Source organism: Melitaea cinxia, chromosome 10 (assembly GCF_905220565.1).
Source record: "Melitaea cinxia chromosome 10, ilMelCinx1.1, whole genome shotgun sequence".
NCBI classification, from domain to species: Eukaryota; Metazoa; Arthropoda; class Insecta; order Lepidoptera; family Nymphalidae; genus Melitaea; species Melitaea cinxia.
In genome coordinates, this window is record NC_059403.1 from 7,765,369 (window position 1) to 7,777,610 (window position 12,242).

General features: G+C 34.1%; 1 protein-coding gene across 1 annotated transcript in view; it reads left to right on the forward strand.

Annotated features, from left to right (window-relative positions):
* Nucleotides 1–6,649: 6,649 nt before the first annotated feature.
* LOC123657229 (protein winged eye) overlaps nucleotides 6,650–12,242 on the forward strand; it is a 45,474-nt gene continuing 39,881 nt past the window's right edge. The window contains exons 1-2 of the mRNA XM_045592805.1: nucleotides 6,650–6,735; nucleotides 7,109–7,177. Coding sequence (XP_045448761.1) covers nucleotides 6,678–6,735; nucleotides 7,109–7,177 — 127 coding nt within the window. The 5' untranslated portion in view covers nucleotides 6,650–6,677. The remainder of the gene's footprint in view (nucleotides 6,736–7,108; nucleotides 7,178–12,242) is intronic.

A 12,242-nucleotide genomic window follows, 5' to 3' on the forward strand; every position in this document is an offset into this window, starting at 1 on the left:
TCCGTAATTTCAGAAGTAGGTAGGTAGGTGTGGTCATGGCATATGTGAACTGGTTTAACTAAAGTTAAAGTTATTTAAAACGTTGAAATCTTTAAAATATCTATGAAAAATGTCACATATTAAATTTTTAATTAGACTGCGGGAATACTAAAACGAAAAACAGTGTTGAAAACTTTTTAGTACTTAACAGTTTCTTTTGTAGCGGTGTAAGACAAAATATGTAAGAAGAGGTATGAAAAAATTTAGTTCTTAAAATATTTTAACTTGGTGTTAAAATGTAAATGACTAAAAAATAGGTTTTATATTTTTATAAAATACACAAATAATATTAAGTTAATGTAATAGTATGTTATCTACTGTCTCTATTAAAATTAACAACGACAATACTTTGTAACTAAAATAATAATTAATTGTACATTCTTAACAAATGTCTTACAAGTTGTTACGAATATTGAACCTGCCGCAGTTTCGATAAATTTTATACTAAACTCGTTACTCCGTAGCGGACTGGCAAATACATCAACATATTTCTCTTCACCACATTGCAATATCTAAACTGTGTTGGTCTACAAACCACATGTCCTGAACCATTCTTAAGCTTTAACAATAAATAAAATAAATTACTGAATGATTGTTTTTTTTTAATGATAAACGTGAAAATAATTTTTAACTGACTTCAAAGAAGGAGGAGGAGGAGGTTCAGAATCTTTTCAACTGTATTTTTTACGTTTGTTACCTCATAAATTTTTACTGAGTGTACCGATTTAGATGATTCCTAATCAGAAGCTATTGCTTGTCACGTGGTCCCATTTAAATTTGAACGAGATCTTAAGAGTACATTATGAGTTATCCTTAATAATGCGTAATTTTTTGATTATTTTTCGATCACTTAAACGAGCAAACGAAAAACATTTATGCTTTGCAACAAGGCGGCTTTTAAACAAAAACAGCTAAAATATTAGGCGTATGAAGTTCAAAAGAATAAAATATCGAATTATCGACTTATTCAATTCAATGAGATAATCAGAATCATTAAGACAGACCAGCCTCGGTATTATTTACTGATGAAGCAGCTGCGTTACACACAACTCGATCGAAAGTAATCTCCGTAGCGCGCCCATTCTGCAGATATATATGTTTACGTATGGCACTCATAATGTAAAAGTATACGTATTATATGAATCGGCTATTAATCGGTAGTTCTGCTTTGTTTGGTCGCTTTCGTCTTACGATCGTATAAAAATTTTCTATTGGCATTATTTATTTCGCTCGCATCATACTGATTTTCTTTATTAATAAATGTTAAAAAAAATAATATAAATTGATATTCTGTCTGAGCATAAGCTTAGCTTCAGAGGGGGCATGTTATTGAATTTTTCTACGGTTTCCTGATCCTAGCGATGCGGAATAGCGACGGGCTGCTTAGCAACATTCCCTTCTCGAGGGATATCTGTAAATAATAATAGCAAGTATCTTTCGCTATCGCTGTTTTACAAATTGGAAGTGAAATAAGACTCAATTTACTTAAGTAATCAAAGATTCAAAATAAATTGTAAATAATATTGTCTTTCGTATTTTTAAAAATTTCCAAACCGTTTTGTATTTTCTGGGTGTACAAGTTGTTAATGAGAGGGATAAATGTGTGTTGAAGTAATTACTGTTAAAATTAGACTATCATAATAATAACACAATTACGGTCAATACAAATTATATGCTAAGCTCCATGGTCCGATTTTTTTTCCAAAATTGACTAAGTACATAATCATTTACCATTAATCATCAGATACTTATATCTGTACAGATTTCCAAATTCAGTATATAAAACGCTTGTCAACTACCCACGTAATGTCAATACTTCACATCGAAAAGCCAGTTCAGTTTTACGAGCACTTGCCGATTGACGGCCGGACCCCACGCGATACCAATCTTCTTTTATTTCTCATCACAGAGTGAACTTTTATTGAAGTAGGGCTGTAGTAGCTGGAAATATCCTGTTCAATATTGGAGCAGCTCGCTTGGGGAAGTATCTTAACCTTACAGAAGATCATAACTAAATAACACTGTTCTCACCAGTGTTGTGTAAGGTAGCCAGAGCTTCTGGGGAGGGTCGGGATAGGGTCAGCAACGCGTTTGCGATGGTTCTGGTGTTGCAAATTATGACGTTCCTCTGTGATCTGCTACAGACTGGATTGAGTCGGGTACCGGTGAATAAAGGCTTTGCCTTATGTAAGTTTGCTATAATGTCTTACGTAAGTTACTGTTAGGCTTTATCAAAACAAACCCTTGGATTTTGTTTATAATAATAATAATAATAATAAGCCTTTATTTACTGAAGGATAATATAAGCACCCGTCATCGGTAGCCGTTCTCAATCCCCAGTGTGTCTCCTGACATAGGCCTCCTCCATTCCCTTCCATATTTTCCTATCTATATCTATAGCCTTTCGCTGCCATGTAGTCCCTGCCAAGGATTCGATGTCATCTACCCATCTGAGATGTTGTCGTCCTCTTTTCCGTTTTCCATCCCTTGGGTACCAAACCGTGATATCATTGGTCCATTTCCGAGACTTGTTTCTTGCCATGTGGCTGCACCATCGCCATGATTTTGTTACATCACAAAGTAAATCCTAACAATAGGTGTACAATAAGGTGAGAATAAAAATATCTGTCAGACTTCACTTCAAATTAAGTTCGGATGATAAAAGACAGTGATTTTTCCATATGTTTCCGTCAACTAAGATCCAGTTATTAAAAAACACTAGATGACCCGGCAATCTTTGAATTATAATTCCCGCTCATTCTGACTTTATTTCCTTACAACGAATTTTTGGTTTAATGTAAAGTCAGATCTCATAATGTCTGTTTAATGTAGGTTCGGTGTGAGGAGTACGCATAGTGTAGAGACAGACAGACAAAACATTTTTTTTTACTTGTGGATTTTATCTCTATATAGAGAACCCTATCATTAGTTTTTCCTAGATATCTTTCATGTAGGTACATCGGTCGGTCTACAGATAGTGTTTTATTATGTTGAGTAAATTTTATTGCATGAGTAACAATTTGAAAAGCATAAATTATGCAAGTATGCTCTAACAATTCTGTTAGTGCAAACAAGCGTTGACAGAATGACGAACAAAAAAGTTTAAATAATGGATAACACCTACGAAAATCGAGGATTGTTTGCCTAACTCTTTGACTGTCGTGATGAATTGTGTGTTCAACAACTTGTAACTGTAGATTTTTTTGTGAACATTGACTGTGTGAATACCTGGTGTTCAGAGAATACTGCCCGTGACCACCTACAACCACAAAAGAGATATTAGCGAAGGGGATTAGGAATTAAGAAGGAAGCCGAGGATAGGGAAGATGGACAAAAGGGAATATTAACTAGAATAATTGATTGTAATGATTTTGTTTAGTCATACAAGGTAGAGTCTGATAGCCCGTACACCACTGAAATAGGCTAAAATCCATTATCTGGATAACAATAAGTTTAATTGGTTGACATGAGTTATATTTTGGAGACCAACACGTAGGTTTCACGTGGATTGCATAAAACTGATAGCTATTGGCGATTCATTTAAAACCCAATTTTTATCTCTACTCCGTATTATAGGTTATAGTAAATTTATAATAAGGTTTTACGTACCTTTGGTACATCAACATATTTCCTGTGCCTTCGATTATAATTGAACAAATCAGGGCTTTTGTATCGTCGATAGAATCTAAAAGCTTAATTAATGCAATCCAATTATAAGATATCTTAATAAATAAAAACATTACACAGTCATATAACGATTCCTTTTGACGATTTTAATCTGTAATCTTTCGGGAATTCTCCGAAGGCACAATCCCTTTACCTGTAAAAACTTTGAAATGGGTCAACTTAATTTATTTCCACATCTCACACTTCGATAGAACACGGAACAATGAATGTTTTTTACGTCCGTGTGTTCGTCGAGCCGCCTTCTTCTTAACGCAGATTGCTTTTGTATTTCCATAAAGAATATTCAACTCAATTTCTTAGAGAATTAAGCTAAAATTTCTATAAACGAATTCATAATAGCTTAAGCATTTTAAAGCTCAAATTAAATGTACGTGGAACAGGGTTAGGATTCTTGAATTTATGTTTTCTAATTAGTTAGCTAAATGGTTTAAAAAGTACTATTAAATTTTGTATGAAACCTGCTGTGTCGCTGCTTCGAATGAGAAATTTTAATGGTTTAGTTGAATATTGAAATACACTACTAATCGTACTAACACTCTTGTGGTTTCGGAGGTTTTCTGATTATCGAATGTAAAAAAATTAAAATTGTGTAAATAGCATTAAGTTAGTATTTGAAAAAGAAATATACGCACGATCATTGATCAGTTTAATTCGATAGGATGATATTGACAATGGAGTATAAAAACTAAATTTGCTATAAGAAAAACTTCTCATTGAGTTACAAACCTACCTAATAATACAATTAATATTAAAAATGCGCAATTATACATATATTGGAGGAGAATTTTTATCGCCTCGAAATTAATCGAAGTAGGTACTGTTATCAATAAAAACTATTATTAAAGAATTAATTTTAGAAACTGACATGTAGCCGGTAATAGGCAAAGATAGTAAACTAGGATTATTAGTAGAAGAATTATTTATTTTTAAATTTACACTTGCTGTGCTCGCGACTCCGACCGCGGAATAGTGACTTTACATGTTCAACGTGATTCTTTGAATTGGCATAACTTTTTTATTTATAAACCGATTGACATGAAACAAACACTAAATGTTAAGCTAAGCTTACCCCAATATATTAGTGAAAATCACATTTAAAGCGGACAAGCCGTTTCTGAGATTAGCTTACACAAACGCCCAGACAAACAGACAAAAATTATAATAATCATTATTTTGGGTGCTATTTGCACTGATAAAGGTCCCAATAATTTTTGTTATATATCTTCCATGTACAGACAGCGACCTGTTACATTTTTATTATATGTATTGATTAAAATGTAACCGTTTTTTAAGTTACGAGTACATATATTAACTAAAATCCTTATCTTAAATCATTTTCTGCTATCGTTTCAGCCTGTAATATCCCACTACTGAGCATAGGCCTCTTTCGCCATGTAGGGGAAGGATCAGAGCTTAATCCACCACGCTGCGCCAATGTGGGTTGGCAGATATATTCCCTACTATGAGTAACGATCGATATCAGGCGTAGATGATAACAACCGGGATCGACGGCTTAACGTGCTCTCCGAGGCACGGTGGGGTGAACTACAAGGACTGCACATACACCCAGACCACGGGAAACACCTGAATGGCCAATACAAATGTTTGTCATGTGCGAGGATCGAATCCGCAACCGCCAGCGCAGCAAGCATAATCCATAGCTGTGACCGTTGCGCCAACGGGGCGTCTGCTATTTTCTGCTAGCTTATGCTTATTTCTAATCTTTGGTCTTTTTATTCGCTATGACGTTATTACGTGAAATAAACTTTACCAACATAATATGATATACATAATATCGTGCACGTTATACGAGTTAAGCGAGCGTAATATCTTGTCAGAATGTTTTAACACTTAAAGTTATTGATGATATGATTATGATGACTCGTTGGCGCAGCGGTCACAGCACTGACTGTGACAAACGTTATATAAGGCATGCAGATGTTTTTCTTATCTGGCCGTTTGTCTTTGTATTGTGTGTGTTTCTCGATGCCCGACATAGGAGTACCTAAAGCCTTCTGAAGATCGTTGAGTGTGAGGAGTTTATTTATGATTCCTACCATTTAACACTGAATTAATGACAATTTAAAAAAATTGCAAACACTCATCGCAAAACAAATCGCATTTAAGTTAAATAGGCGATAGTAAACAATGAAACGCGCTAAGCTAAACGAGAGTGGCGCTAAAAGCGGTTCCATGTATTGGTGACACGATTTTGTTAACAAGACCGCTACTCGCTGCTTCGGTTGGTGTGATATAATTAAAATGTGTTTATGAACGTTCTTTCTGTCTGTTATTTACGGACCGTGGCTGCACTCGTTTCTAGTTAGGTTAATAGGTTAATGCCCTTCGCTCGTTAATAATTCAATAACGCTGTTTTGTTGATCAAGCTTTTTTTGCGATTCCCAGTGACACTAAGTATATTACTTTATTCATACTGTGTAAGCTTAGACCGTTGGCTTTTATGCAGGAGATATGAAAAAGCTTAGATATAATAGTTGAACAATGTATTGGAGACTTTTAAAAGTGTAGCTCTTAAGATTCTTGCACGCTCTTAAATTCCAAATTAGTGATAGTATCACATTAACTGTAGTTTAATTTGTTTAGTTTTGATTAATTTAATGAAATACCGATAAAATATGCTTTCTAAAATGAGTAGTAATGTGAAGAATTGTCTTATCACAAAGTATAAATCTTTTCAATCCTAACACTTGATAAAATTGTCTTATTAAAGGGTAGTTATATTTAGAGTACTAACAGTACTGCACCTGAACTAAACAATTGACGTAACGTTAAAAACATTATAATAATAGTAATAAAATTTTCTTAAGTTTAGGTACCTACTGTTGATATTCAATAATATCACGCACGAGGACACACAAAGAAGCGACTAGCTGATAGTAATATAAACGTGGTTTGTCCGCAGGTGGTGAGGTGGTTCAGCACGTGGGGAGATGCTGGGCGGGGCGGCGGGGGGCGCCCGCTCCCGCCCGCCCACTGATCTGCACCAAGGTATGCGAGCCTGGTACTCGAACAACTTTTATGCTGATTTTCAGCTGTTTAAAAATAAACAATTCTGCATATTTCTTCCAATTAAAAAAATTGCTTCACTAAAAAATACAAACACTTATTTTAAACATTTCAGTTTCCGTAGTTATATATTAATGTCTATATTTGCTTTTAATTTTTTTATAAGATTTACTAGATAGATCAGAAACATTCAATGCGAGTCAAATAATTATTTTTTTAATATAATTTATTTTTCTCTTATAATGAAATGCAGCCACAATGTAGTGCTTGTAACCAAGATGCCCGAAAAAATTAAAAATAAACCTAGGTAAGAGTCTACACAAAGCTGTTTATTAAAACGGATTTATTTTCACAGGTGTCACAAGATTTCCGCTGTATTCACTATTTCCAAACCAGGGTGGCAGGTCTACACAAATACATAAAGGTATATATATAAATAAATTCTATTTCTGTATAATAATAATTATATTAAACGCAAATGAAAAAAAAAGACCAGATATGGTAAGTCTATATTTTCTTATTTATTATAAAACTATTCATATTTTTTTATTACTAGACCGAAAGAGCACACAACACAAATTTTATCAATTTTTCTCTGAACTAAAAGGTTTTATGTTTGTAAAATAATTTTAATGACATTAATTAAAAAAAAGTTAAGCTAAAGAAAATTATTTTAATTTAATTTTACTTTCCTGCTCTGTCATCAAACCTCGTTACCTGCGAGTATATTTATTGTTAGCTTTGCCCCGCTCTTTCGCTCGTGGTAGCTTCGCATATAGTAATTTGGTAATCATCTCGTAGTCATTTTTACAGTTTTATTTCACCTCAAAGTTCCACTCAAACAAAAGCCTAATAATCAAATTCCATATTTAAACTTTAGTACCTACTAACTTTCGTACTTCTAAATATAGATCCAAAAGTTCCATGCAAACTTTAAATATCCCCTCTGTAAAAGGGTGGAACCCTTCATTCATAATTTACCTTCGTGCCTAATTTTAATTTCATAAATTTGATAATTTTCTGATTTTGTGATTAACCCGTGAATGAAGGAATGTGTGGACTTTGCTTTTACGTGTATGTTCTCGCTTGTGATATCAATAAGTCAAAACACGATCTTTGCTATTAGCAGAGTTAACTAAAAATGTCAGCTGATGTCGTTGAATCTGGCCGTTGTTACTTTTCTGTTCTACCAATTTCGAATTAAGGCAGTTATTATAATATTTGACTTGCATTGGAATGGATTAAATTGCCTTCACAAGAAAAAAATATATATATAAGGTTTATATTTCTTCGAAAGCTACGATGCTACGATTAATAAGTTTGTGAACACAGGTATAGGACAGATAGTGACGGTAACTCATAAATACCTACGCGGTCTATGCAGACTTGACAAGCTTTAGCGTTTGTTAATAGCACTTTTTTCTCTTCCTTTTTTGTTCTTTTTTTATTCTTTTATTGATTTTAGGGACTTTTGTCCTACAAGGATACGACAGTCCCATTGTAACTTTTACAAAATAATCGCAACAGGCACAAAATAAAACTAAAACATTTTTTTTTTTGTTCTTAAGTTATACTTCTTTTAGCGCGTTTGGGAAAAATGATGAGCGTAAATTTTTAAGATGCGAGTGCGCGCGCACACCGTCAAACACTTTAAAGTTACAGTGTAGTGTAGAGGCGTCGAAATAATATTTTTTCTTCACATAACAATTGATTTTATTAGTAGCTATGTTCTTTTGTTTTGTATCTAAATAAAAAGTGTGAAATGTGATTTTGTGAAATCGGTCTTTTAATTTTGTATTCATTGTACTCTCTCCCATTCTTTGACATCTTACATGCGATGCAATTTTATTAATGCTTTGTAAGCAAGGCAGAATGTTTTACGGGTATATGTAATTTATGAGCCAAAACAATTAACACATTATTTTACTTTTTTGTGTTCACTTCTGTGTTTATAATAAAAACGTGTGTTTAAATACCAACGAAAACTTCCTGCTTTATGCGACGACGCGTTAGCGCATGTCGATGTTATGGAATTCGCTTAACTGAATTTTTTTACGATATAAATGTTGATGAAAACTGGACGACGATGATTAAATTTTAAAATGTCACCTTTAAATACTGTGGAATAAAAATTTGATGTAATTTCGTCAATCAATTGAAACTAGCAATTTTATCAGTAGCACGTAGATAAGTCACTATTTTCTTAACGCGAATACGCTACAAATAATATTCTATAATACTCCACGTAAAGCAACTTTAAAAACAATGCATAAAAGTATTACATACAACCAACCTTGTAATTCTAAAATCACATAAAACTATTCCTCACATATAAAATTGGCGTTTTGTATGGTCGGAACATAAAGTCGATTTTTATATATACAATATATTGAATTAATCAAAGTATGTACCATTGCTAACTATGCACTTTTGTCATTTTATAAGTAGCTCATTGATACCTTTACAAAAAAAAAGAAACATTCGGATAGTAATCAGTAAAATGTTTGAAGGCGGTTTGGACTGCTTCATTAGAGTTGAATTTTTTCCAATGCAAGAAGTTATCTAAATTAAAAAAAAAATGGTAATCTGTTGGAGAAAGATCCGGAGAGTACGGTGATGTCCTAGACATTCCATTTGAAGCACCTCTAATTTGGTAGCCTGTTGTCCTGAAACAGCAGTGGCCTAGAGCGATTGACTAGCCTCGGTTGTTTAGCAACTAACTTTTCCATTATGGTTTGCAGTTGCTGACAATAGACATCTGCCGTAATCGTCTGGCCAGATTTAAGAAAGCTGTAGAACCTTCCCAATTTGCTTCAAGTGGATTAAAACAGTTTTATCACTAACACCGCAGCCTGTAGCTAAGTCGGACGTGGTTTGTGATGGATCCACTTTCACAATAGCTTTCAATTCTTCATTATCAACTTTGGTCTTTGGCCGTCCACGGGGCTTGTTCTGCATGTCGAAATTTCCTGAACGTTGGACCCAAAAAACGCGCTGTGTTTTCTTTTGCGACACCGCAGCCATACACCTCATTAACTCTTCGAGCCGTTGGTGCAGCACCGGTGCCACGATGAAATTAGTACCTACTCGTAAATAGCATGATATTTCAAGTTTTCCATTTTGTAAACTGAGTGACGCAAAAAATAAAAAACAATAGAGAAAAAAAACAAATAAATTACGGTTTTCGAAATGAAAATACATGAGTAAATAGCTATATAAATTTGAATTTGGAATTGTTAACCAAAGAGGAAATATTTGAGATTCAAAGTGGCCAGTACGACAAAGTGCCAATTTCATATGTAACGACCCAATACACGCAAGTTGCTGTTAAAATCGAGTTTGTACGTTTTAATCATATTTTATTATAAATAATAAGAGTCGAAAGGAACACGCAACGTAAAATTAGCAGCGTGGACCGCCGTGGGCGATCACTAGTCTATAAGCGGTCGGATAGTGCTAAAATAAAACGCGGTTGTGATAACTATAATTGACGCGAAATATTTTATTATTAGTTGCTATTGGTCTTTCAATAATCTGTTGTTAGTACACATATGTAAGTACCTTATGCACCTAAGGAAGCTCGACTCGAGATTGAAAATTCGAAATTTCGTGACATTAGAAATTACTATCTCGTGAGATCTCGGCAGTTTGGAGATCAAGAATAATTTTCAAAAAAAAAAAAAAAAAAAATCGGATGACTAAGAATCGAATCAACTGTCAGTTACATACGGAAAAAGTGTATTTCCAAGGGTGATTTTGGAAATAACTTGTTAAAAAACAAGATGTGTTGGGAATGCTGTCTGAAAAGCTGCATTTTATGTCAGTTCAACACTGGTTGGCACCAGTGTAAGTAAACAATTTCAAGCAAACTGTAAAAAACTACCCCTTGTTCTTCCCCACTCTAATTGATTAATTTCATTCTTTATAAGTGACTTATCTCGTAACTCGTAGACACACACAATAACGACTTTTAAATGTTTTCAAAATTTCTTCGAATTCCTCTGCAAAGATCGCAAAAGGAAATCAACCTCATTACTAAAAGTTACACCGAATAGACACATGTCGATTCTCGGTGACTACTGCCTAATCCCGCCAATCTCGAGCGAGATCTCATCGTATTGTGCTTCGGGATTGATCTCGAAAAATGACGTACGGGGTGTCGCGAGGTCAAGATCCCGCGAATTGATTGCATACTATAAATGTAGCTGATTTTTAATCAAATATAACCCAGCCACTTAATAGGTCTTATAGGTAGGATGTACCGATTTTGATAATTCTTTTTTTTGTTGGAAAGGAGATATCCCTAGTTTAGTACCATGATAAGAAAACCAGGATCTGATGATGGGGTCCCAGAGAAATCGAGGGAAACTCTTGAAAATCCGCAATAACTTTTTACTGGGTGTACCGATTTTGATAATTCTTTTTTTGTTGGAAAGAAGATATCCCTAGCTTAGTACCATGATAAGGAAACCAGGATCTGATGATGGGATCCTAGAGAAATCGAGGGAAACTCTTGGAAATCCGCAATAACTTTTTACTGGGTGTACCGATTTTGATAATTTTTAATTTAATCGAAAGCTGATGTTTCTCATGTGGTCACATATAAATTTTATTGAGATCTGATCACTGCTTTTTGAGTAATCTTTGATAATGCGTAGTTACTTGACTATTTTTTCGTCGATCTACGTTGTATTACTCGTCTTTCTCGTCTCGTTTTTAAAATGCCATCTTTTCATAGTATCAAAACCAGCTAGTTACAAATAATATATAAAACCAAAAAAGAAGTGTGCTTTAATCACACGATTAAAGTAAAACCTACTAATAGGCCTGCACTGTGTCTTAAATATACGAAACGTCACTGGCTATGAGAGAAAGAGAGAGAAAATCTGTGCTAACACCTCTCTCTCTCTCGTCCTTAAAGTTCTACGTCCACCTAGCATGTCTATATGTATAAATGTAACAGAATATACAATTAGAAACAATATCTGCCTCATTTTCTACGAATAGAAAAATAATAATTACATTGCATCAAAGTTCGACACGAAAACTAATGTTACGATTAACGTTTAATTACGAAAAGTATTGTTTTCTTGCATGTCTAGTAAAAAGATATATTCAAAAGATTTCTTTAAAAGGCATTTTGAAGTTAGTTTTTTGATTAGAATAGAATTCAGTTAATTATTAAAAAAAAATACTTCGCTAAGTGACAGATCGTATCGCTGATAATAATTACGGAGGTCGGTGTGACTGACTCGCGTGTAACGTGACGTGACGGACAGACGACTTCTCGGATTTAATGTTTAATCTGTGGATCTTACGAATATCTTCTGTGACGGCTCACAATATACAATTACAAAAACTGCCATACAGGCATGCCGTGGTAGAAACGAGCTGTTTCGGTTTATGCGAGCCTGGTGTTTTGCGACGTAAAATAGTTAATGCGAAACTTGTGTGATGACCGTGAAATTTAATGGCGTCCGGTAAATATA